The sequence below is a fragment of the Solea senegalensis genome, linkage group LG15 (assembly GCF_019176455.1).
Source record: "Solea senegalensis isolate Sse05_10M linkage group LG15, IFAPA_SoseM_1, whole genome shotgun sequence".
NCBI lineage: Eukaryota > Metazoa > Chordata > Actinopteri > Pleuronectiformes > Soleidae > Solea > Solea senegalensis.
Window position 1 is genome coordinate 7,070,825 of NC_058035.1, and position 24,832 is coordinate 7,095,656.

The 24,832-nt window shown below is 38.6% G+C and overlaps 2 protein-coding genes across 5 annotated transcripts in view; one reads left to right on the forward strand and one right to left on the reverse strand.

Annotated features, from left to right (window-relative positions):
• The window catches only part of mcph1 (microcephalin 1), a 28,612-nt gene that overhangs the window by 1,546 nt on the left and 2,234 nt on the right, over positions 1-24,832 (reverse strand). Inside the window, exons 5-14 of one of the 2 annotated variants that reach the window (XM_044046033.1) lie at positions 24,744-24,828; positions 24,375-24,486; positions 24,161-24,292; positions 24,000-24,080; positions 22,381-23,523; positions 21,629-21,744; positions 18,320-18,357; positions 18,055-18,217; positions 17,888-17,965; positions 2,799-5,010 (exon numbers count right to left, since the gene is read on the reverse strand). In XM_044046033.1, the coding sequence (XP_043901968.1) occupies positions 4,894-5,010; positions 17,888-17,965; positions 18,055-18,217; positions 18,320-18,357; positions 21,629-21,744; positions 22,381-23,523; positions 24,000-24,080; positions 24,161-24,292; positions 24,375-24,486; positions 24,744-24,828 (2,065 nt within the window). In that variant the 3' untranslated portion in view covers positions 2,799-4,893. Of the gene's footprint in view, positions 1-2,798; positions 5,011-17,887; positions 17,966-18,054; positions 18,218-18,319; positions 18,358-21,628; positions 21,745-22,380; positions 23,524-23,999; positions 24,081-24,160; positions 24,293-24,374; positions 24,487-24,743; positions 24,829-24,832 lie in introns of those variants that run through there. The other variant, XM_044046032.1, reaches the window with a different exon arrangement.
• Positions 7-16,665, forward strand: angpt2a (angiopoietin 2a). Of its 3 annotated transcripts, none has more exons than XM_044046036.1 (10): positions 7-422; positions 958-1,064; positions 9,790-9,945; positions 10,954-11,075; positions 11,179-11,417; positions 11,605-11,732; positions 12,799-12,900; positions 13,430-13,596; positions 14,586-14,716; positions 16,179-16,665. In XM_044046036.1, exons 1-10 carry the CDS (start codon positions 368-370, stop codon positions 16,349-16,351), a joined length of 1,380 nt encoding a protein of 459 aa, XP_043901971.1. In that variant the 5' UTR covers positions 7-367; the 3' UTR covers positions 16,352-16,665. The 3 variants fall into 3 exon arrangements, with proteins under 3 accessions (XP_043901971.1, XP_043901970.1, XP_043901969.1); XM_044046035.1 differs by lacking the exon at positions 7-422 and adding an exon at positions 5,285-5,496 and having other exon boundaries at positions 962-1,064; XM_044046034.1 differs by lacking the exons at positions 7-422; positions 958-1,064 and adding an exon at positions 4,988-5,496.

Below are 24,832 nucleotides of genomic sequence, written 5' to 3' on the forward strand. Positions count from 1 at the left end.
TGAAAGTTATATACTGGAAAAGATCTTGCAAGCCCCTGCCTGGCTAAAACTGGGTTTCAAGGACATTAAACTGGGAGCACAGTGCACTGGACATGTGATGCTGAAAGAAATTTGTCCACCATGTTGCAGAGAGCAAGGGGTCAGAAAGGAAAGGGAGAAAAAAAAGACTTCTCCACCACTCACTGCCTCCACTTTCGCTTCCTCACACTGCACCAAAGTGCTTGGATCTCAGCCATCTGGACACCAACAAGTACAGGACCCTACAGAGAGGACACTCATACTCGTCTCCAGTGACTGCAGATGCCAACAGAGATTTTCTCTGTCTCATTCACCCCAAAGCCGCAGGATTGGAATAATCTACCTATAAATGCCAGTCTGTCTGATCGTTAATCGCACAACTGTCCAGGCTTCAAACTGCAGAGGTGAGTTGAAGAGCACCAGTGTGTGCATTGTCAACATTTTGTTAACTGATGTCTACGATGTTACTGCACTTGTACACATCTAAACCTAACTATAAGTATCATTATAATCACAGTTGTAACAACCAATCAGATGGTGCTTTAATACAAAAATATGTTTCAAGTTCCTCCCTCGCTCCCCTCTCATCTTAGCCAGATGGAGCCTCTTTGCTGCTGCCACTTGCTTAATCACTTTAGGAACTGGTGGGGCTCTCTCTATAATAATGCACGTTGTTATTTTGGAGCCAGAGTAATATAGAAAACAGAAAAGGACAATCATGATGCAGAAGATGATAATATTCAACAATTCCATGACTATCGATTAACATTCTCTGTACAATTTAAAGGAATGCTTTGACATTTTGCGTGATATCCTTTTGAATCTGTAGCACAAAGAGCAACAAAGGGGAACAGCTAACCTGGCTGTATCAGGATATAACAAAATCTTTAATGTAAGATGATATAATCCATCCATCCATCCATCCTGGGTCTTCCCTAGGGGGACGTGCCCGAAACACCACACCAGGGAGACGTCTAGGAGGCATCCTAACCAGATGCCCAAGCCACCTCATCTGGCTCATCTCGACACGGCGCCAAGCCTCTCAGGTGACCGAGCTCCTCACCCTATCTCTAAGAAAGAGCCCAGACACCCCGAGGAGGAAACCCGTTACAGCCACTTGTATCCGCAATCTCTTTCTTTCTGTCACTACCCACAGCATGTGACCATAGGTGAGGGTAGGAACATAGATCGACCAGTAAATCCATCACATGAAAGTGGTATTATTCTTTAGTATCTCTCAGCAATAGAATACTCTTTTATTATTATTATATATTATAATTCTATGTTATTGTAAATCTTAACTTGAACTAACAGCAGCAAACATGCTGCTTCACACCCTTCCATCCACAACATTACCGAACCAACCAAATAAACGTCGTTTTTTTTAGCCAATATTCACAATCTGTACAATGTGCAACATCCTCTGTCCTTCTGACCCTCAACAAGGGTGAGGAAAATATATTAAATAAAACAAATGTTTTTAAAGGGAAACAACCCAAACCTCAGGGAGAGTCAGGGAGATTGAGACCTCATTCATTTTATCACGTACCTTTGCTTTACCGAGTGTGACATGTCAACCTGCCCTGTGTGATAAGGCAAGCTCGTGATAACAGTGTGAACAGTGCCACCCAGCAGTGCAGCAGTGCAGCAAACAGGAGAGGGAGGAAGCTGCCAATCACACAAACTTCAGAAATGTCAAACTGAAGTAGGATAAGGATACATTTGTAAGGATGTGAGCCATGAACCATGATGAAAATTTATATAATCAACCTGCATTAACCCTCGGGTGTCAGTTTAAGGCAATTTCTGTCGAGCACTATATTCACCAACTAAAATAACTACAGATAAATGAGATTTGTCTTAGTTAAGACATCTCCTGTATCAAAGGTCACCTCTTAAGTGTAAAACATTTCTCAAGCAGCCATTGTTTAACATGTATTGTCAGGTCTGAGCATCTGTTTCTCTGTGGGTATGGTTGTGGGACACTCACTACAGCTTTGCTCTGTAACCTGCAGGGGTCAGTAGCTAAAGTGAGGGGGACCAATGTGAATGCCAGGAAATGAGCCTGAAGGCCTGCAGCCTTAGCCTTTTGTTAATGTTCACACAAGTTTTTGCTTTTTGTCAATAACCAGAGAATGTTCAGAGGGTTCAGAGACGGGGTCAGGTTAAAGTTAACCCACATGTTACACTTCACAGGGAATCAGTGAAGACTATGTGTAATGTTTGCTTTACATATTTTAACCAATTTTATTTCTATGGTAATCACTACGTAATCTCTTGGTAATAACAGTGGAAAGATGTGTGTGGAATATAAGTGAGGATGAATTGCTAATTCATAATATGGTAATTGTCTATTTTGTTTCACAAACATTTTGATGTGAAGGTATTACACCAATGGTAGCCTACAGTAATTCAAATAACCAAGCTATTACCTGGATATTACTTTGGAAATATCATGTTACTATAATGTTGTCTTTATTAGCGAGATGGAAATTGTATGAGAAATACGACGGCATTACCATTACCATTACATAATTAATAAGGTTGGGTAAAAATAGTCATGGAATAGGATAATCGATACAATACAGAAAATATTGATATTTTAATCAAAATGAAAGGTGCTCTAAAGTAAACAGTCCCTGCAGGTTTCACTCACGGGACATCACTATTTCATGTCTCCTCATGGTGGCGCTGCTCAAATGAATGAGGTAAACTTGGGTGGAAGTTACCTGGCCGAAGAAGAGTGAGTTTACAGCGGGATGATGGTGGGGAAAGCTACGTTAAGAGATGCCCCATCCACGTTCAGTACATAGACTTTTTTTTACACTGAGTTACATCACTCTGTTAATCTCACATTGCTGTTTACAGCCATTCCACATGGACCTGGAAAGTAGGAAAGTATCTGTATTTGTACCTTCAAGAGTAAAGAAACAATCATGCAGGTTTGTGTATTTCTTTACTAATTCTTCCCATTTTTGATAGACTTTGCATTATCTTCTGCATTTAATGCACATTTACCATAATTAACACGTCTGTCTGCACATGACAGGAGTGCTAGAGTGCAGAGGAAGTTATATTCAAATGCTGTCGAATGGTACACTATAATAACAGTCATTAAATTAGCTGTAAGCCAGTGTTGCTGTCAGTGGTGAAAAAGCTTTCTCTGAAAAACACTCTTGAGACTGTTGCAGCCTAAATGAGATGCATTTTATTGTGCCAGTAATAATTTAATTAATCTTTCACATGGGAATACTACCTTCTTATTCTGTCAACTTAATCAATATCCCTGCAGCCACTAAGTGTATGAACGTATGCCCTGCTGAGCACAGTGAGTCTGCAGAGAGTATGTTCGGCCCCACAACCAATGCCAGACGAGAATAAATACAGCCTAAGGGCCTAAGGGCTCTGAATAATGAAATGCTAGTTGTGTGCTTGACATTTCAGTGAATCACAATGTTTTCTCCAGGTGTAAGCTGACTTAGTAGTGTATGGTTAATGTAGTGAAGTGGCTTAGTGAAAAATTAAATGGATGCATAACCATTAAACAAACTAAAATACAGGAGCTGGTATAAACACATTTACTTCTTCTTTCTTTGAGTGATTCAGCATGAGCATCTGAAAAAGTCAGTGTTTTTTTTGGAATGACGGCAAGTCTTTCCTCTTTGGTAATGTGCCTTAAATATGTTGCATTTCCCGTATACAGTAAGTATTACCTCAGCCCACTTCCTACAATTCTGTTTCAGTATTTCTATCCCACTGAAAATCTAAGGCTTTCCTGTCAAAAATAAAATATGGTGTAGTTGACACCATAAGTGTGGTTATGCCCAGTAAAAAATGATAAATGATGAAAAATGTAGCCTTTTATAAGTGTAAAGAATGAAGTCACTCAGGCATTTTCTAAGGGTCCGTGAGAGAGGCACATTCCTGCAGTATAGAACAAAACGTCCTCCGATGTCAAAGTTCTTCCTGCACAGCACACCTGCTCGCTGCTCACCAGTGTGACATGAGAGATTTAAACCACTGCAAAAACTCTGCCAGACTGGAACGATTCTACAACTATGGTAAAACCTTTCATTTAGGTCTTGCAGACTGATACATTGTTTTACAGAGTGAGTGTTTTACAGAACCAGCCTCCTATTTTCCTAGTATACATATCCCAGGGGTGATTTGTTTTCAAAACCATTTCCTTTTCCATTCCATTTTCCATTTTCTTTCAGCTACAGAAAACAAGTTATTTGCTGTTCAGGCATTTAACGCACAAAAGTCTATAACCACTCAGGATTGGCATACTATTTTAAAGTGACGATTCTGAAAAAAATTAAAACTTAACAGTTATCAAACAACTTTCACCAACACTAGCAAGTACTTGCTCTTTATACCATCATAGGGATCTGCAAACTGCACTCAATATAAAATAATTTAAATCTACACTGCAGAAAACAGGCCATCATTGTGTAGTCAGGGAACAGATCTGTACCAGGAACAGATAAGACTTTAAATTAAGTCTTATATTAATCTAGCCTCAGGAATCAAGAAAAGATGTAGATTTCAGTAGATTTAACATCTTAAACAAGTAAAGTAAGACTATGAATTGAAAGAGTTAATGACTTAATTTCAACAAAGACGTCTCCCTTTGAGTTCAAAGATACATGAGTGTTTGTTGTATAAGCCCGGGAAACACTCTTCAATGAATGGGATGGACACGGCTACTATCACAGTGTCCTGGACGTGGACAGCTGCATCCTGAGAGGCTGTTCAAATACAGAGGGAAAAAAAACATGTAGAGGACATAGTGAATGATGTGTAGTTTGTGCATCTGCTTCTCTGTGCTGTTCAGTGAGTGTGTACTGAAAGGAATCTCCACTTCACTGCACTTCACAGTGGCTGGCCACAAGTGGGGGTGTGGCTAAAAATCAGAGCGGCCACGGGCAGCTCCAACAAGTGGCTGTGGGCTTGATGAAGGGCGAGCACATGCCGTCTGGCACCGGTAACCTATGAGAATAAAACACAACCTCTAATTCCTGATGGCTTTTTTTCCTCCTACAACTGAGGGGTGATAAAAGGAATCTGCACAACGTCGACAGAACTGTTAGTGGATGCTGTTGGAGAAAGATGCACCACCGTTGAGAGGAGTTTAAGATAAACTTGAAAGTCCAAGGAGATACAATTTTGCAAACATTATCTTCAGGTCAGAAACAACGGTCTACTATGAAGATGCTGAATGCGGACGTGTTTGTTTTTTGTTTCTTTCTTGGCCTGAGGGCAGGATTCAGTGCAGTTGGCAAGAGACAGTACCAGATCCAAAATGGTCCATGCAGCTACACCTTTCTGCTGCCCGAGCAGGAAAACTGCCAAACCCAGGGCAACAGCTACAACTATCAAGTTCAAAAGGACGGAGCCACGGACAACGATGAGTCAGCTCAAAGGCTGGAACAACTCGAGATCATCATGGAGAATAACACGCAGTGGCTGCTTAAGGTATAGTGGATACATATCCATGATATCACATTAAAACAACTAACACCAATAACTGTCTTTATGACGGTGGCAGAATGTGCTGAAGATTCTCCAAATAGGTGCCCGTGGCGAGATTGTCACTTCATTCCACATGTTCTATGTTAAAGAGCTTTAAAGTTCAAACAACATTGCCTGGTTTATACAACTTAGTTCAAGTGTTGATTTAATTGATAAAATCTGTGATTATTAACACGGGCAGGTTATTTACGCTCATTCCAATGATGCTAATTCCATCACTGACGAGAGAAATGCTTGACAAACACCACAAAATTAAGGGAAGAAACGGCTTCACTGCACAAAAGATGTGAAGTTAATGTTAACAAAACAGTTTTGTCTAAATGATGCAGAATGTCTGAGACGCACTCTTATTAAGTACAAAAATGGGTCTGACGATGAACAAAAACTCGCCACAGGTGTCCACATGAGCGACGCATGCTTTCCCTTTCAGCTTGCTGAGCCATTACTGCCAAAGAAAGTAAGGAATAAAAGCTTCTTTTTCCAGCTCCCTCACTTCATCCACTTCAGGAGGTGATTAATGATCCCAACTATACAAAACGAGCCAGACAGAACATCTCACAGCTTGATCACACAGTCCCTGTCCCCTAACATAAACATGGTCTGATTCACGTCAAAGGAGCAGACAGAGGCACCGTCTTTGATGCCGCTACTCAGTAACAAATGCTCACATGTGTGAACAAAAACCATATTCACAACATGAGGGCTAACATCTTGATATAGTGACAGACAGGTTCCATAGCTGATTGCTACGTGGTACTAGAGCTGAAACAATTAATTGTGTTATATTATTAATCGATTACTAAATGAATCGACAGCTATTTAAACTAAATTGTTTAAGCTTCTTAAATGTGAGTATGTTCTTAATTTATTTGCTCTGCACAACAAATAAATCATTAAAAGTTAATAATTTTGGTTTGTGGACAAAACAAACATTTGAGAACATGACGAACACCGATCAAGATTTTTTAAGGTTTTCTGATATTTTATGGAGCAAACGATTCATCAAGAAAATAATCGACAGATTAATCGATTATGTAAATAATCGTTAGTTTCAGATCTACGTGGTACCAAGGATTAATCTGTACATAGAGTAGCATGTTTTGTTTTATTTTGTGAGAATTAGGGTCGAATGATTCTGAATAAATCTCTAATTGTGATTATTTTGACTGCGATTTCGATATGATTCGCGATGTCACAGGGAATGGTCATTTTTACATAATTATTCTCATTTTAGTGATTTCACTGAATGTTTAAAATGATTACTGTGTGATAAGACAAAAATGTTTTCTTCAGTCGGTAGAATATGATGTGTACAGGTCAGTATTTTTATAGAATACTTTATCTAAAATGGTAATTTGACACACATTTTGGCTTTAAGAAATATTGCGCTTCCCGTGATTTGAAAATTGCAGTAGGCCGTATTGCGATTTTGATAAAAATTGCGATTAATTGTTCAGTTCTCGTGTGAATCGAGGAAGATTCCTCTATCGTTCTTCTGTGGAGTGACTTAATTTATTTAATTTGCACTTGAGATGATAAATATAGGTAAAAATCACAGCTAAGGTGTAAAATAAACTCAATATAATGCCATAAAGAACACCACAACTTTGTGAGAACATTATACTTACAATACACAATACAATACCCTCTGTCTAAGTATAATGCAGATTGTCACAATTAAATAATCACTGATTATAATTACAAAACCTTAATATGACTCTGCATCAACAAAGAGGATAGGCTGTTGTAAAGGTCTTTAATGTCCAAATGAACATTCACATCTTAGGTCTTAAGTCTATTGAATCTTTCATCCTGGTTAACCTGTGGCAGAGAAATGTGGTGCACCATGCCACTCAGTGGAGCGCATACTGTATCTTCACCAAGGTCAAATTATACTGCACATAATCTGTGAAGCTCTTATAATAGAAACAAAAACTCAGAAATCTATACATTATTTTATTATAAATTGATGAAAATAATAACAAAAAGGTAAAATAAAATCTTTGAACCTCACCACAATTTAAGTGTTAATATCAGAACGGGATATGATTTCACACTATTTGACTTTCTAAACCTTAAAATAGCAGTCATCAAATGATTGAAATCATTTTGATGGATCACTGACTTTAATAGGGAAAATGGTGCCTCATTCATTTCTCCTCTGCCCCTAGAAGATCTGTCTTTGTATTAGTTTGGTGACCAGGCAGGAAGACTGCATATAATCTATAATTATATGGTGCTTTTGTAGTCTTGATGACCAGTCAAAGCCGCTTTATGCTTCAGTTTTGCGATTCACCAGGTTATGACGGTTATGTGAGCAGTGATTTTCTATCATACATCTATCACACACTGTCAGGAGCAACTTGGGGTTAAATGTCTTGCCCAGCGACCCATCAGTATGAAGACTTGTGGATCAAGACTGGTCAACAACTGCCGTCCAGTATGCAACTAGGATGAGGTCCAGCTAAAGAGTAATGCAGAACTCAGAATCAGTTGCTTTAACGCCACTAAAATAAAGTCACTTCATTTCTAAAATGAATATGCACCAGCTGAAAATAACCGAGGATAACAATTTGTTGAGGAAAATAATAATTCGTCACTGAAGCCTTTGAGGCACGCAGAGTAAACAACTGATAAGATCAAAAGATCGTCAATGGGACATCCTGCCAACAAGTCAAATGAAAAGCTTCCACCTACCACACATCTCTGTGTGCATTCAATAACATGCACAAATAAGACACTGAGAAAGGAAGGCAAACAAAATCAGCACTAATTGCTGCTGTTGGTTGTGGTTGCCATCCGAAAAAAATAAAACTAACTGGCTGTTTTGGTGTTGCATTACTGACTGATGAGTAAATAACATGCAAACATACTGTAGATGGCAAAGATATGCGAGTGACGCTGGTTCCAGTTGTACACAAATGGTACTGTCATGAAGGATGTAACTCCTCACTCAACACTTCCATCCTGTTTACGGGACGTGTGACCTGATTGCCACTCAGGAACCATGCAGGAAATAACTTAATGATTGGTCTTGGTCTATATCTGGCAATACTGTAAGGTAGATAAGAGCAAATCTTGTAAAAGATGAGGCACTGACATCCTCACTTTAACTGAGCTTTTGTATTATTACTGTGACAGAGGTTTAAAGTTTAATTTGTGAGGTCAGAACTCTATGTGCCCTATTTTACACCTGGAAGATAGTTGTAATTTTCTTGTCTTACCTTGTTGAATTGCAACCGTACTTGCAGCTAGTGGTAGGCAAGACATATTGTCTAAGAATGCAGAGTTTGGACCTTGAATGTATCCTCATTATCCTTTTAATGATATGGAGACACCAGCACCCGAAAACCAAGTCTTCAAATTATCTAAAATTTTTGCTCTTGCTTATTTGTTGCACAATTTACCTTAGAGCAGAGAATCTGAATGTTTCCTCAGAGTTTAATGTTTCTACACTGTAGTTCAGTTACTTGAGTGCTGAAAGGATGGATGGATGGGTTGTTTTCCTGAAAAATTGTGTCCATTAATATAATCTGTAAGCAACAAATAATGAATTACAACTCAATTGAAATCGAATTTTAAAGGATATTGACTAATTATTGTCAAAATCCAAAAAAATAGGTGTGGTCAGGTGCATTATTCTACAATGTTGACATTGTAGAAAGCAAGTTACCAAGTTCTGTACCAACAACCTTTTCCAAAAATGGGATGTAAAATGCCGAGTATTACATGTATTGATTATAATGTATGTTTAATTTCTGTTTATTGTATGCTTTATTATTTTATGTAAGCACTTTGGCTACCTCATGGGTGTTATAAAGGGTGTGATTGATTGGATTTATTTTTTTTATTTTTTTAGATATTTATATATTTACTCATTAAACCATTGTTCTGTATGAAAAATGCTTTTGCACCAAGAAAAAACACTGGGTTTGTTGCACTCTTAAGATGCATAGCTGTCCCTATTACAGAGACTTGCTATGATAACTGCATTAAATGCACCCATGTCAGTGAACAAAAACATGTGTGTTAGTACCTGAACTAATAAGAAAAGACATCAAAACATGTTTGCTCAAGAAACAACTCTGCTCTGTGTCCAACCTACCAATAGCATTTTACAGTAAGCTGCACTTACTGCCTTAACACTATAACTTAGCACTGTACTACAAAACCATTGATTGATGATCCTTATATAAAAATCTGTCTAAAGCCATTTGTCTTTCCTCTGTGTTGCAGCTAGAGAGCTACATACAGGACAGTATGAAGCAGGACATGGTTCAAATCCAACAGACAGCTGTACACAACCACACAGCAACGATGATTGAAATAGGAACAAACCTGCTGAGTCAAACTGCCGAGCAAACAAGGAAACTGACCAACGTGGAAGCACAGGTGAGGCCATGATTGTTTTTCTAATGTGCAAAAACAATTGCTTTAGCTAAGCAATACAAGACTACGAAAGTCAAAACCACCTGCACCTGTCTACATATGAGCACAACAAAGATTTCTCAACAATATTTGGTTCACTGACTGAAATAATGTAGGTTCAGAGTGTTAAAAAAATAAGCTGGGGGAAGCAGGCATGACTGTGTCAGTTTATTATTGTGGCTACACGTCAATGACCTTATGTGAGCCAACTGTACAGCATTTCCTGTTATTAGCACACTCATATTCCCACAGAAAGGGTCTATCAGTTTGTCACAATCAGACATCCGTCTGTTCAAAGACATCAACAGCTCCATTGGAGACACATAGCTTGGATCCATGTAAACAACCTGCTTTTTGCTGAGTTCAGTTCCTCCAAAATGGGAAATTAGAGGCAAGGTCTGCAACCCCAGGGTTTAGTTCAATACATCTGTCAGTGAAAATGCGTGGATTTTACAGGTTTTCCCTACAGGTATGCCTGCTGTAGATGTTCTTTCCCGTCGTACTTTTCCATTTTGCAAAAGACTGTTGATGCTATAAGTGCAAACTGGGCAACATGATATGCAATAAAAACAACAACCATGGGCCTGCTGTTCAGTTTTCATCAACTTTGTGTTTGTTCTGTCATTTAAGATTATTATAAACATTGGCAATGTTGATTGTTTTCTATTTTCCTTTTCTTATTTGCTGTGACTTGCATATTACACTCAGTTTATTAGACTCTCCTCTCTAATGATGTCTAATACAAAAGCCATGACATTTTTTACTGAAAGGTGCTGATTCAAATGTATTCCTCTGTTGATAATGTATCAGTGTCTCCATAGAATATTTCCTGTTCACAGTTGTTTGAGTAAACAAATGGTAGCCTTTTACTGAAGGACCCTTGATGTCACAGTGTGGGAATGTGAAACGGCAGGTATATTAATCTTTCATACGGTTGGGAGAGAGTTGAACTTATTGTTCTTTTATGTGTAGGTAATTCATCAAACAACTCGACTAGAGCGGCAGCTCCTTGAGAATTCCTTGTCAACCAACAAGTTGGAAAAAGAACTAATTGTCCAAACAAACGAAATTAACAAGCTGAATAACAAAAACAGGTGAGAGTGTGAAATCACAGAAAAAAGAACATCTGACAGCACGGTTTTGAAGCAATATGCAAAACAAAGGGCACCGCTTAACGCTTTGCCTGCATATCCTCAGTTACCTGGAGAAAAAGATGGAAGTGATGGAGGAGCAGCGACAGGTGGAGTTGAAGATGCTTCGAGACGATAAGGAGCAGCTTCAGACTCTAATACTGAAGCAGACCTCCCTCATAGGTGAGCTGGAGCAGCAGCTGCTCAAAGTCTCCTCCAACAACACTGTCCTACAGCATCAGCAGCAGGAGCTGCTGGACACCGTCAACAACCTCATCCACACTCTCTCCGTTGGCTCAGTACCAGGTGACTCACCAGTTAATTCAAAGGCTGAGAAAACAAGTTTACACACTTGATATGGGTAGTGTATTCTATTTTTCAATAAACGCTCCTTAACGTTAAAAGGGACCTTTAAATGTTTTCCCAAAGGATGACACATGAATTCTTGGCATCTATGTGCTGTCAAATTAACAAAACTGTCTCTCTTTTGCAGACACCAAACCCGTTATGATGCAGGACACTCCCTCCACTTTCACAGATTGTGCTGCTGTCTACAAGTCAGGAAACACTCAAAGTGGAGTCTATACGCTCACGTTGCCCAACACCACAACAGAAGTTAAGGTACAGTGAGTCTGTTATTTTAAATTTGAAGAGCTTTGGAGTGCTTACCCTATGATGAGAAGTGCAGTCAGATAAGGTTAAACTAGAACTAGAATTAGAACTAGGGAATTGCTTTGAATATAAAAGCACATGTCATGACCACAGAGGTCGAGCCATACACACAAACGGTTGGAGAAACAAGTCTCTGCCACATTGTCTACCACTTTATCCTTCACGTGAGTGTTGCGGGGGCTGCTGAAGCCAATCCCAGCTGACAATCCAGCCCTGGGCCAACACACAGAAACGGACAACCATTCACTCTCACGTTTGGACCTATGGACAAGTGTCAAATTGTCCATGTTTTTGGACTGTGGGAGGAAACCAGAGTACCCAGAGAAAACCATGCACACACAGGGAGAACATGCAAACTCCATACAGGACGGCCCTTGGTCCTTGTGGCCCCAATTAAGTTCTTAAAACTTAAAAAGGAGTCAGGAGAGACAAAGACAACAGCAACAGTGCTGCAAACAGGTTGGAGTATGACGTCCATGAAAAGTTTCAGAAGTGAATTGTACTTCTCAAAAACCTCAGCTCTTCAGCAGTTTGATGTGATAAATGATTCTTGATTCCTCCCACCCCTGTAGTGCCAGTGTTACATGGTTTCTGTTGACAAAGACCAAACAAAAAAACACCATATCCACACCACATTGAAGGTTTAACTAATGAAAACAAATTTTTTTTATTTGTATTTTCTTGAAAAGCATGATGATAGTGCTTGAATGATGTTCATGCTTTTTTGGCAACAAAGTTCAGTAATCAATATGGTGTATGATGGAGAGACAGCTGAAAACACCCAGACGTCCATTAATGATGCGCATGCTTGAGCTAATACTGTGATCTCCTGAGATACTTTTCAGTGATTAAGACTTGGGCTTCAATCCTGCATCCTTTTCTTTGAACTTAAACTTTGTTTTCACTAAAGTCTAATACGACTGCTTTGTCAAATTATAAATGATCGTGAATTCTTTACAGAACATCCATTTTGAATAATTGATCGCAACAAAGTCTTTTAATCTTGTGCCCTAAGACTTTCTGTGACATGGAGACAGACGGAGGTGGCTGGACAGTCCTACAAAAACGCTTTGATGGCCGCGTTGACTTTCACCGTACGTGGCAAGAGTACAAAAAGGTAAAACTATACCACTAGAATAAATTCTTCCCTTAATAAAATGTATCCTAGGCTACGGATTTCATTCCAAATTACACAAGACAGAGGCCAGCTCTGGATTGGACCAATGACTGAACAGGCTTTAAGGACCTGGCGACTCTGTGCAAGTGATAATCTGAAAAGAAAAATACAAACTACTGCCAGACAGAGATCCTGGGTGGGAGATTACCACTAGCTATTTCTCAAAGTAATGCAATTTCTCAAGTACTACATTCAATCACAGCATACTTAATATGCATCTGAATCTGTGCCCATGATTTACAATTAAAATGACTAAAAATAGCCTTGCCAGTACCAGGTAGTAGATGAATTGCCCAATGTCATGCCAAAATGAAACACTGAAATTAATAATTAGAGATACAATAATTCTACTTCTTTAAAAAAATAACCAAAATGTGAATGTGTGTTAGTGGCTCATTCATTAAAACGATGTATGTGTTCTGTATTCTGTATTCTGATGAAATATTTTTTATTTTGTCTGTCTTTTCAGGGGTTCGGAGAAGCTTCAGATGAATTCTGGTTAGGAAATGAATTTGTCTCTCGACTGACAAATCAACAATCCTACAAACTGAGAATCCAACTGAGCGACTGGGAAGGAAACTCTGGATTTTCACAATATGACCAGTTTTCTGTGGACAGTGAGGCACAAAATTACAGGTACGTCACACCGAAAACATCAAAGATGTCTTTCCTTAGTAAAGCAAATGTTACTGACAAATCTCAGCAGTTGTGGACATTTAATGAATGTCTTTCATGCTAAATGCATCCTGCACATTTTGCATGGATGTATAATATATATATATATAACATATATATATATAGATCATCACTTACATCTAATCAGTCAATTCAAACAGTGATTATGAGGTGGAAAGATTCAGCATGAATATCTGGACAATTCTCCACAATTCATTGACAGTGAAGATGAGCCCATAGTGATGGATGCACAGAGTTCTCGTGGGGATTTTCCACTGAATGTATTCTGGTTGTTAGCAGTGTCTCTGGGCAAGATTAGGCATAATAAATGTATGATAATAAATGCAGACCTACTACTACTGTTTTAGAACATTATAGAAATTCGCAATGGTTGTTGCTTTAAAAGACTATTAAAAGAGGAAAATCTAATAGCACTTAGTCAGGACTTGAAATTAGGAAGTACATGCAGCGTCTTGGATGTCTAACGCAGCAGCTTAGACAGCTACAATTCCTGGGAAAAACAAACCATTCAGTATATTCTCTGTGCTGTTTTCACTCGTGAAACGGATACTTCCTTTGAAAGGATTTGATAAACAGACCTTGAAATGGGTCAATTTAGCACAGCTCTATTCAAGTCTACTTAACTATGACCAATTTGGTCAACACTTAGTTGGCTCAGCAACTTATAACAAAAACAAACTACATAAATAATATTGAACAATTAATTTGGCAATGAAATAGCACGACAAAATGTATGGATAATGGGGTGGAAAAAAAAAGAAGAAAGAAAATCGAGCTCGTTAAATTGATAAACAAAACCCATTTTAGACGCAGCCACAGGCAAGTTCTGGCCAAACACCTGTATCAGTGAGTTGAATGTTGCCTTTTGAGGAACAGCACTCACAAACTTCCTCCTCCTCTTCCTTCATTTCTCCTTTTCCATTCTACAGGATACACCTTAAAGGCTACAGTGGAACAGCAGGCAAAATAAGCAGCATCGGGCAGCCAGGAAGTGATTTTAGTACAAAGGACGCAGACAATGACAAATGTGTTTGCAAATGTTCGCAACTGACAACAGGGGGTAAGAAACACATTTGCTGTAAATAACTTGTTTGTCAGGATAACATTTATAAATAAAAAAACATGTATCAATTTGTGATGGGCACTCACTGTCAAACAATTCCCAACCCACCCAAGCCTTGTCAATGGCACTACCCCCAAAAATCCTCAACGGCATTTTAAGGGCTCTCCTACATTTTGTCTCGGGGTCAAAGAGCACAATTAGCTCAAAGTTAATCACTGATCAACTCATTGGGGAATTCAGCTCCTACAATGGCTGACATTAATAGCCTGGGAACAGGACTTCGAGGTCCTCCTCTGTTCCCTTGAAAGCGGCTTCGCTGCCAGAACTCTGTCTCCCTCTATATTGAGGTCTGCCAAGTGAGCATGAAAGCATGAAAATGCAAACCCCAACCCTTTTTTGCATTAGGTGTTTCTCAGGGGGGGACTCAATTATCACATTATGCACAATTGTAACTAGCACTGACCTTCTGTACTGAGTGCAGTGCGTTTGAATTTATTTGCCAAAAAATAAAATAAATAAAATTGAATATAAAGTTTATCTAACTTTATTTACTATTAACACACAAGTCAAGGGTCTTCTCCTGAACAAAAACTGAGCTCAATAGACTTTAAAGGTTCAGTAACCAAGTTTATCAATCACATCAGCACACACTGATGTGAACCTAAACAAAAAGGTCTCTGTGCAGATTTTCGTTCATCCAGGTCATATTTATCCAAAGGCTTCTTAATCAATTGAGAAATTGGACTTGAGGATGTTTCAGCTCCCACACGCAGGGGCTTCACTTATGATTATGTCAATGATAAGCGACAGCCCTTCCTCATGTAAGAGCAGTAGCAATTACGCTGTCACATCCAATTCAACACAGCTAAATGTGAAATGCCTGCATTGACATCGTGCTATGACAGAAAAATGTGTTGCCACTTTGAAACAAGTCTGCTTGCTCCTTATGTGACGACATGACATGAAAATCAATTTAACCAGAGCTACAACATGGTTCAACATGTACATCACTATAGATTTAAGGTCCAATGTTTAACATTTAGGAGGGGTTACAGACAGAAACCAGTACCCAAGTGTGTTCATGTCTTTAAAATATCAACAAAATTTGCTCAAAATGGAGCAGATGTTACTGTTCATTCACCTCAAAGGTTTAGTTTTACAAGGATGAACTTAAACTCATGGTATCAGCTTTCTAACTTCAAAAACAATGCATTTGTAAAGTCTATAATAAGAGAAGAGAAAGATGGCTTGCTCTAAGAGAGAATTGAAATCTTGTAATACTGTATTTATTTTTAGAGCTACACCGCTATTAAAAGCGAAGGAGACATTTTTAACACGCCAAACAAAACCCTTTTTTTCGGCAAATACTTGAAAATATTGGACTGTATCACAGGCACATGTATCATGTAGCACATGTTCTATGTTCCCCAAATGTGATCTTTTATTTTTCATGTTCTAGGTTGGTGGTTTGATGCCTGTGGTCCTTCAAATTTGAATGGAATGTACTACCAACAAGGCCAAAACTCAAACCGCTTCAATGGAATCAAATGGTACTACTGGAAAGGCTCTGGCTACTCACTGAAGTCAACTACAATGATGATCAGACCAGCTGACTTCACAGGTCTCCTATGAACTGACAGAAAATTCTGTCAAGCACAAACCAAAACCAAGAATAAAGAAAAATCTCAAAGGAGCCAAAGGATATGATGATATTTACACCAGTGCATGTTTATATAATTGAATGTAATTGAATCAAAGGGGTTAGAAAAACAAAATTGTGAAATAAGTGACACTGACAAGTCATATCTGCTATTTATCCAATCACAAGCGATCAGAGAACAATTGGATATTAATTGATATAATTATATTATATATTACGAAGCTGTTTATTGATGTTATGGATAATAGCTGCTATGTATTATTTAAAAAAAAACAAAAAAACAGGGGACAATGGTACAGCAATGTAGACAAACAACTGTTTGAAGAGGCTTTGTAAAACTAAAATGTAAATGTAAAAATGTCAAAAAAGTTTCTCTTTTTTATTTTCTCCAGAGATTATACTGTATGTAAATGTGTTATTTAATTTATATGTAGATTTCAAGGTTAATATTTAACATTATTATAAATGATAGAGAATTTTGACTACCCCCCTTTGTCGTTTGCTCTTTTTATTTTTTTAGGGTTATTTTTTGCTGCATTTATTCTTGTGTGTGTGGAGTTTCATCCTCCTGAGACATTCTTTCACAAAGTTCTGAATATTCCTTCCTTTGAGTTTTGTGCATTACAGCCTCACTTGGTGAAAAATAAACATGTTCTGATCCTTTATGTGTGTGTCTCTGTCTCTAATAGAGTCTTGTATTCTGTTATAGATATAGTTATAGTTTCTGTCCACTTCAAATACCGAACCCAGAGGGTTTCATAAGTCACAATTTGTTAAAGAGATGTCGAGTGCCTCCAAGGCCTAGTTCATTATTTTATTGCACTTATACTACATCTTGTAGCTGATCCATATAAATCAAACACATTCTTCTTGTAGTTGTGGTTTGAAATATCATCATGAATATTGTCATCAACATATTTTCCTAAGATTGTGATACACATTTGAGCACAATATATCACCCACCCCTACTGTAGAGGCAATCAGAGTGCAGGAATGAGAAAAGGCCCCAGGGACACACAAAATATTTGTCTGTCACAACAAAAGCCATCACCCAAATTCAAAAGGAAATGGGTCGACACTTGTCTGCATCAAGACCCCGTGTCTTTCCTCGCAGTGGCAGGAGAGGACAGTGACTCATACATGACGAGTTCAGGAAGAGGCAGCAACATTCACATTTTTCACACAGGGTGCTTCAGGAAAAACAAGTAGACTGGAAATGAATGAGTGGTAGTAAAAAATGACCAGGTTTCCGTAAGCCTTCCTCTGCTCTGTTTTTACTGATGCTACTTATTTATGAGAGTGAACAATGTGTAATTTAAACGGACACAGTTATTTACATGCAAAATAAGAAAATATTAAATATTTCTTTAGCAAATATAACCATTTCTGTTTTCAAATTTAATTTGTATGAACACTTGTGCACAAAAAGAAAAATACAAGAAGGATGACAGTGAAAACCAATGTTGGCACTATTTTTGTTGTGATATGAGACAAGTGTTGGCACTGACCTGTGCTGCTGGAAATTGGTCTGAAAGTTCATAAGGTTCCTCTGGAATCCACTGCCTTTGTTCCAAACACCAGAGGATCTACACAGGAAAAAATAAGAACAAAAGATTGTTAGGGTTGAGATAAAATGCAATAGCTTTTTAAAAAATTAATAAACTACTGTCCGTACCCATTCAAAAGAGAGGACCCAGCAGCCACGAGCAATACCCAGCAGAATATTGAGAGTCCGCCGGTGGCCCCCACACACCACATGAGTTGTGCTTTCACAAACCTGGTCAACGATTAGAAAACCGCCCAGTGCTTTCACCACCTGACGCACTGTGTGCTGCTTCCTATAAGACATAAACAGAGTACAAACATGAAAACATGACAAATCAAACCAAAGAACATTATCTATTTACCAAGTAGTGACATTTATCTTAAGTGAAACTTACTCAGTAGGCATGCTTGTCATAACCAATGTTCTCACAGCCTGAAACAATAATAAACACACAAAACTTATGATGGAGAAAACAGTATTTTCTTTAAAATTAAATTTTTTCCCCCTGGAAAACATTAAAAAAAATCTGTGTACAAAGCTTAGAGATATACATTATTTGCTAAACATTAAAAACATAGCATCACACAGTGGTACAGTGCATTGTTTCCACACAAAAAAGAAGGTAACCAGTTTGAATCCTGTTTTCAACCGAGGGCCCATCTATGTTGAGTTTGCATGTTCTCCCCGTGTGTGTGTGTGTGTGTGTGTGTGAGGGGGTTACTTGAAGGTTAACTGAAGTCTCTAAATTGACTGTAGGTGTGAGAATGAACGATTGTTTGTCTCTGTATGTTGACCCTGCCATGACTGGTGACCTGTCCTGGGTGTACCCTGTCTTTATTTGGTTGCTAGAGCAAAAATGAGAACACAGAAAATACATATCCATTATGAGAACTCCACAACGAAAAATCGAACCATCCAAGTAGATTAAAAAAAATAACCTTTAAAATGTAATAAATGGCTTCTTTTGAGTGGTGCATGCACTTTACATAACCCCGCCATATGTTTAACTGGACAGAAACCAAACAGGAAATCAAACACTGAGGCCATGAGCTGATGAAAAACATTTTCAGATCCACTGAAACAGAAGTGAACATTTGTAACCCGGTGACTGTGGTCCATCCTGCCACGTGTTCTGGTCACAAAACAGCAAGCCATCTCTCATCAGCACAAACACAGCTACAAACAGGACCACCAGTTTTTTTCCACACAGCCCTCCCCAACCAGTTGAACATCACATTAACCATGACGACTAATATGGAAAGTAACTGAGAACAAAGTTTTAACCATGAATTAAGCCTTAACCTGAATGATCCATCATATCTTTATCAGCGACAATCAAGTGACACGTTGAAAGAGAGAAAGGCAAAAAGAGTTGAGCGAATCATTGTACGACTACACAGGCAGCTGTAAGATGAAACACAATTCTAACAATTAGAAAAAATAAATAATGTGGTCAAGTGTTTTGAGGGAAGTCAGCTAAGGAGAAAGTCAGTCAAGCGAGAATGAATGAGTGTGCCTGAATTTGTTTTTTGTTAGCGATGAAAGATTCAGAATCAGAATCAGAATCCTTTTTATTGTCATTGCACAATGTACAACGAAATTATAGCAGCAACCAAGTGTCAAAGTACATGTAAAAAAGTACAGGTAATAAAAAAAAAGGGACAAGGTGTTCAGTGCAAAGGGATATATAATAGATAAATAGATAATATGTACAATACAATATATGCACATTGTCCTTGGGTGGTGTGAGTGTGTGTGTGTGTGTGTCAGTGTCTGTTTGTGTTCAGTGTAGTGATGGCTAGTGGGTAGAAGCTGTTCCTGAGTCTGTTTGTTATTGTTTTGATGGACCTGTAGTGTCAAATTGTACAACTGTCAATTGTAAAATAAGATACAAGCTGTACATCTTAAATATCACACAAAAACTTACAGATGAGAAGAGAAGTGAGGCGTTAGGCACCACTGTCATGTGACCAGAGGGTGAGTGACAGCTGCTACACCAGTGGCAAACAGTGTAAAGGTTTTATTTAAAAGTGATTAAAAACTATATCTGACCGATATCTGTAGACTTTTAAAGTTGTGATATTGGTAATCAGACACACAAAAGTGACATCTACTACTACCACTACTCAGTGTGATTGGATCTGAAGAAGCAGACACAGCTGTACCTGTACACTTGTGATCTGATCGCGCAGGAGGATAGACGATAATCATCAAGCAATTACTGTGGCTCCGTCCTGTACTTTTTGCTTTGTATTAATCCATCCATCTATCTTCCACCACTTTATCCTCCACATGAGGTTCGCTGTGCTAATCTCAGTTGACATAGGGAGATAGGCGGGTACACCCTGAACAGTTAAACCATTCACTCTCACATTCACACCTATGGCCAATTTAGGGTGTCCAATAATCCCCCTACTGCATGTTTTTGGACTGTGGGAGGAAGCCGGAGAACCCGGAGAAAACCCACGCACACATGTGGGGAACATGCAGCTTTGTTTTAATATTCCTTTATTTTAACAATCTGCATTCAGGCTTCTAATAATACAGGGAAACAGCCCGAAGGCAAAAAAATAAAGAAGAAACGGCTCAACATACGAAAAGCCTTTGCCTTAAGATTCCTGAACACGGCTTATCTTATGCAGTGAACACTGGACGTGTTCTGGCAGCAACACAAGAAAACAGGCATTGAAGAATGAGCTTATGACAAAGAGCTAGTATGAACTGCTGCAGGCCTCTAAGCACAAATGACAGAAATTCTTCACTCCGTGACAAGGAGGCCTTGATGGTTGGCTACTGTTTTGTGCATACTGATTCAGATATCAAAGAGAGATGAAGACCTTGAATCTATAGAAAAGGGGTTCACTAGCGCTGTAAGAGCCAATTAGAAAATATCAGTTATGAATCTGAAAACACAAGATTGTCACTTGCCCAAAGTTGTGCAACATGAGTTTTATCATTGTTCACCATCTGCACTTCAAAGATCTGTGAGCCACGCAGATTTTCCACTAGTCATCAAAAAAGCACAATACTTTGTGTGAACCACATGTGGACATTAATCTGTTATCATGCTCTTTTTAGAGCCAATAGAACAACAACTACAACATCTCTGTAATGAGGCTACAATGAAGTCAAACCATGACAGATCCCAGGGGGACATGACGTCATGTTTCACTTTTTGCAGCTACAGCTTGTTGAGGTTACTAGCGTAACGAAAACAAAGCCCAGGTGCATTTCACAGGCGAGGAAGTTGTACGCTACCATCACACAGGCAAAACACAGGAAACCCTCAGGACCAGACAAAACCTCTTGGCTCAATGCGTCAAACGCCTACAGTTATGGAAGTGTATGACCTTATGGAGGAAATACCTAAAAAGGATACAATTACACACACATTTGCACAGCTATTCTTGTTAGGACACAGCACTGACTTCATTCATTCATTTGGACAGCTTTACCAGAGACATATGTTACAAAACTCAGGCTGAGATCACAAACTAAGAAGAGCAGTCGGCAAGGAAAAGTAGGCAAGGAATATTCTGTTTAAAATTCTGAGCCAGAGCAGCGTCTTGTTATGAATAAGAAGATACCCATTGGTGAATTAATTAGATAAAATTGTTATTCACTGCAAGAAAATTCCATAATTATACTAAATTCTAAAACTGTAGAGTTTAAGTCAGTTGGACTTTGGATCCGGTTTTCTTACCTTTGCCCCACTGTCCATCTTCTTAAGAGACAAGCTCATCTGCTCACTGTGAGTTACATCGCCTTCAGAGTTGATCTCTATTAATCCAGCTGCAACTGTGCATTCATTTCCTGTACCTACATTTGAAAACAAGAAAAACAGATGAAAACAGTTTAAGGGGGTGTGACACTCAAGCTCCCACACAGCAGGCACTGTTAATGTTTGTGTAATCATATATGTATATATGTATATATATGTATATATACATACATACACATATATATAAAATACTGATTGTTTATGGAAGAGTAAAGGCTTCAGTTGAAAAATATGAAGCCATTCAGTTGCACAACTACTTAACCTGTTTGAAGTCTTGGGGGTCAGGACTGGACCACATACTGACAGTAACACACCTACATACAAACTCAGCTTCCAAAGCAGTTTCATCCCATGATCCATCATAAACCCACAGAGACATTAATAGAACCTCTCAAACTTTTAAACTTAAATATACATAACATAGAAATATACACATTCCTGAGATGTTACAAATTAGTTCTTTAAGAGTCACATACACACAGAACTTACATGGATATTTATGGAAAAAGGCCTCATTTATGTTGAAGATAATTTTTTATTCTTCTCTTTAAAATATGACATTCAGAAAATAAGCATTCACTTTGGGCAACATATTAAAACAGCATTGGTGTTATCTTGATTTCATTAAGATGAAGGTAATCTAATAAACTCTGAAGTCGGGCCTTTTTACTCACTTTCCACAGTGTGAGAACGAACACTGACTTCAGATTTTTTCTCCATCTCTGGTACTGGCTTATCTCCTGTTAACACTGATTGTTCGGATGCTCGTCTGTGTTTTAATGTGTCAGTTGTAATTGTACTGGTGCTTGTAAACGGCAAGGTGCTCTGTCTTCGCCTTTTAGCCACAAGTGTTAAACTGCAACTTGGACTGTCCAAGGCAGGCACAGATTCTCCAACATCCTGTTGCGGGTTTGAATCCAACTGCTGATGTTGAGTTTTGCCACATGGACTCTCATTCAGTTTCCTCCTCTTTTTACCACTACATTCAGTCCCACTGCCTTCACTTCTCCTTGCTGTCCTCTTTTTCGGGACAGGGTCCAACTCAAGAGGAATATGGATGTCACTCTCCACAGAGAGATTAGACAGGAGACGATTTTTTGATCTCTGGTGGTGGTTTGCTGGTGAAAAATAGTCCTCAAACGCATCATCATCACCTTCAGCAGAAACTGGGGCAATACTGGGAGACTCATTGGATATTGTGAATGTTCGGATCAAGGCAGAAAATGATGGTCTGGCTCCTTTGGAAATTTTCTGTTCCAGTCTCCGTCGTGGAGTTGCAGTGTCTTTTGACAGTCTAACAGCAGCATCACGTGAAATGGCTGGGGATGAGAGACAACTAGACAATTTCACATTATCAGGACAAGGAGTGGTCTGAGTCTCTGTAAAGGTTTCATTAACGTGCAGTTTTCCCTTTTCAGATATTTTAGACGATAGGCTGGATGATTTTATCCGTGATTGCCTTTTTTCTTTTGTAAAGTTCTCCGTGTTATCCGATTTTGCACGCTGGTGAGGATTTTCCAACGAACCCACAGATGTGTATTTCTCTGCTGGCTTTCTTCTGACTGATGACCTCCTCTGCTTTTGTTGTCTGTTTCCTTCTTCATTGTCAAAATCAGGGCATTTCAAAGGACTCGATATAATTTTCGCAGCAGGGTGCACTTCACGACAGGGTGACAGCCACGGCTTTTCCGAACCTGTCCTGTGGTGTTTTTCAAGATGTCCATGGTCAGTAGCATCAACTTGTGTTTTTCCATTTTGTTTATCAGGTAAGCAGCCAGGTTCAGCGACAGACGCACAGGAATCATCCTCCTGGTGAACTGCATATTGAGGAAAGAATAATACTAATTAGTAATAGTAATTTAAGGTTTTATGAATATTTCAGCCACTTGCTTTTATTTTCTACGGTGTTTATCTGGATTATTTTAACAGAAACCCACAAGTAGCTGCTTCTGCTTCACAAGCTCACATATTTAGTTGTTTACTATACGTCTACTAATTAAGAGTGGAACACTTAAATAAAGAGGTGAAGAGAAATGCTATCACAATGTGGCAAAGAGACTAATGTATTTTTCTTAAGAGCTGTCAGAGTAAAGAACATAAAGACTACACATTCAGAGGGAAACTTCAAAAAGATGCTGATGATTTTAGGGGCAGTTTTAACAAAGCAAGATTCTAAAAACTATACATTAAATCATTATTAAATTTCAATTCACACTAGTCAATATTTCATTAGCGTTTTTCACCCACCCACACACACAATGATCTGTATTGAGAAGATCAAAAGTTTTCTTACACATTAATTTTTGAACAGTCGGCGTGCTCCCAAGAGAAGGATTCAGCTCGGTGGGTGAGCAGGATTCAACCATTTGTGACTCTGAAAAACAGTGACATTTGAGTCAAGTGGTTGTCAGTTTAAAAGTGATCATCAGCCTGTACACCTGCAGCTCTTCATACCACTGAGTGAGAGGTTTTCCCGCTTTTCTTTCATGTCTTTCAAACGTTTTGCCATATAATCTGATCTTTTCAACGCAGGGCTGTAGATGATTCCACTCTCTTCATCAATGATGATGGGAGACACATCTGTGACTGTAAAAACACTTGTCAGATGACAAACTTAATCATGTGGTCTTATTTAAACATTACCAAAAAATGTGTAACAATGTCTTACCTAGAGGTTGTTTTGGAACACGGTCTTTCATCATCTTGTCTAATTTCTTCTTCATGCGTCTGTCATTTTCAGGTGTCCGTTCCGGAGAATCTTTTGGCTGCATGCAGCGATGCTTCATGAGTCAAACACAAATATGACAAATTAAAAAATAAAAGCACATTTCAACACTTTCAAGGACAAAACCAGGTCAAGTTCCCATCATCGGGTAGAGAACTGTTCTTTACTGTTTGTATTTATGTTTGCCTTTTATTTCCAAATTAAGATCTAGTTTCATAACCAAAATTTGCCTTCAAAGTATATGTTTTTGTACACGACAACTTGAACTGTGACAGCAACATAAGCATTGCACTGAAATCTGACTCAACTCACTTTCTTGTTCATCAATACAGGATTGCTTTCATCATTTATAGCTGCATACAAGTCCTCGTCTACATGCACGCCGTCGTCATAACACCTGG

Coding starts and splice junctions, on each gene's coding strand:
- angpt2a (XM_044046034.1), top strand. CDS start 5,227: ATGAAGATGCTGAATGCGGACGTGTTTGTTTTTTGTTTCTTTCTTGGC. Junction 5,497..9,789: donor ACACGCAGTGGCTGCTTAAG/GTATAGTGGATA, acceptor TCTGTGTTGCAG/CTAGAGAGCTACATACAGGA. Junction 11,733..12,798: donor ACACCACAACAGAAGTTAAG/GTACAGTGAGTC, acceptor TTGTGCCCTAAG/ACTTTCTGTGACATGGAGAC.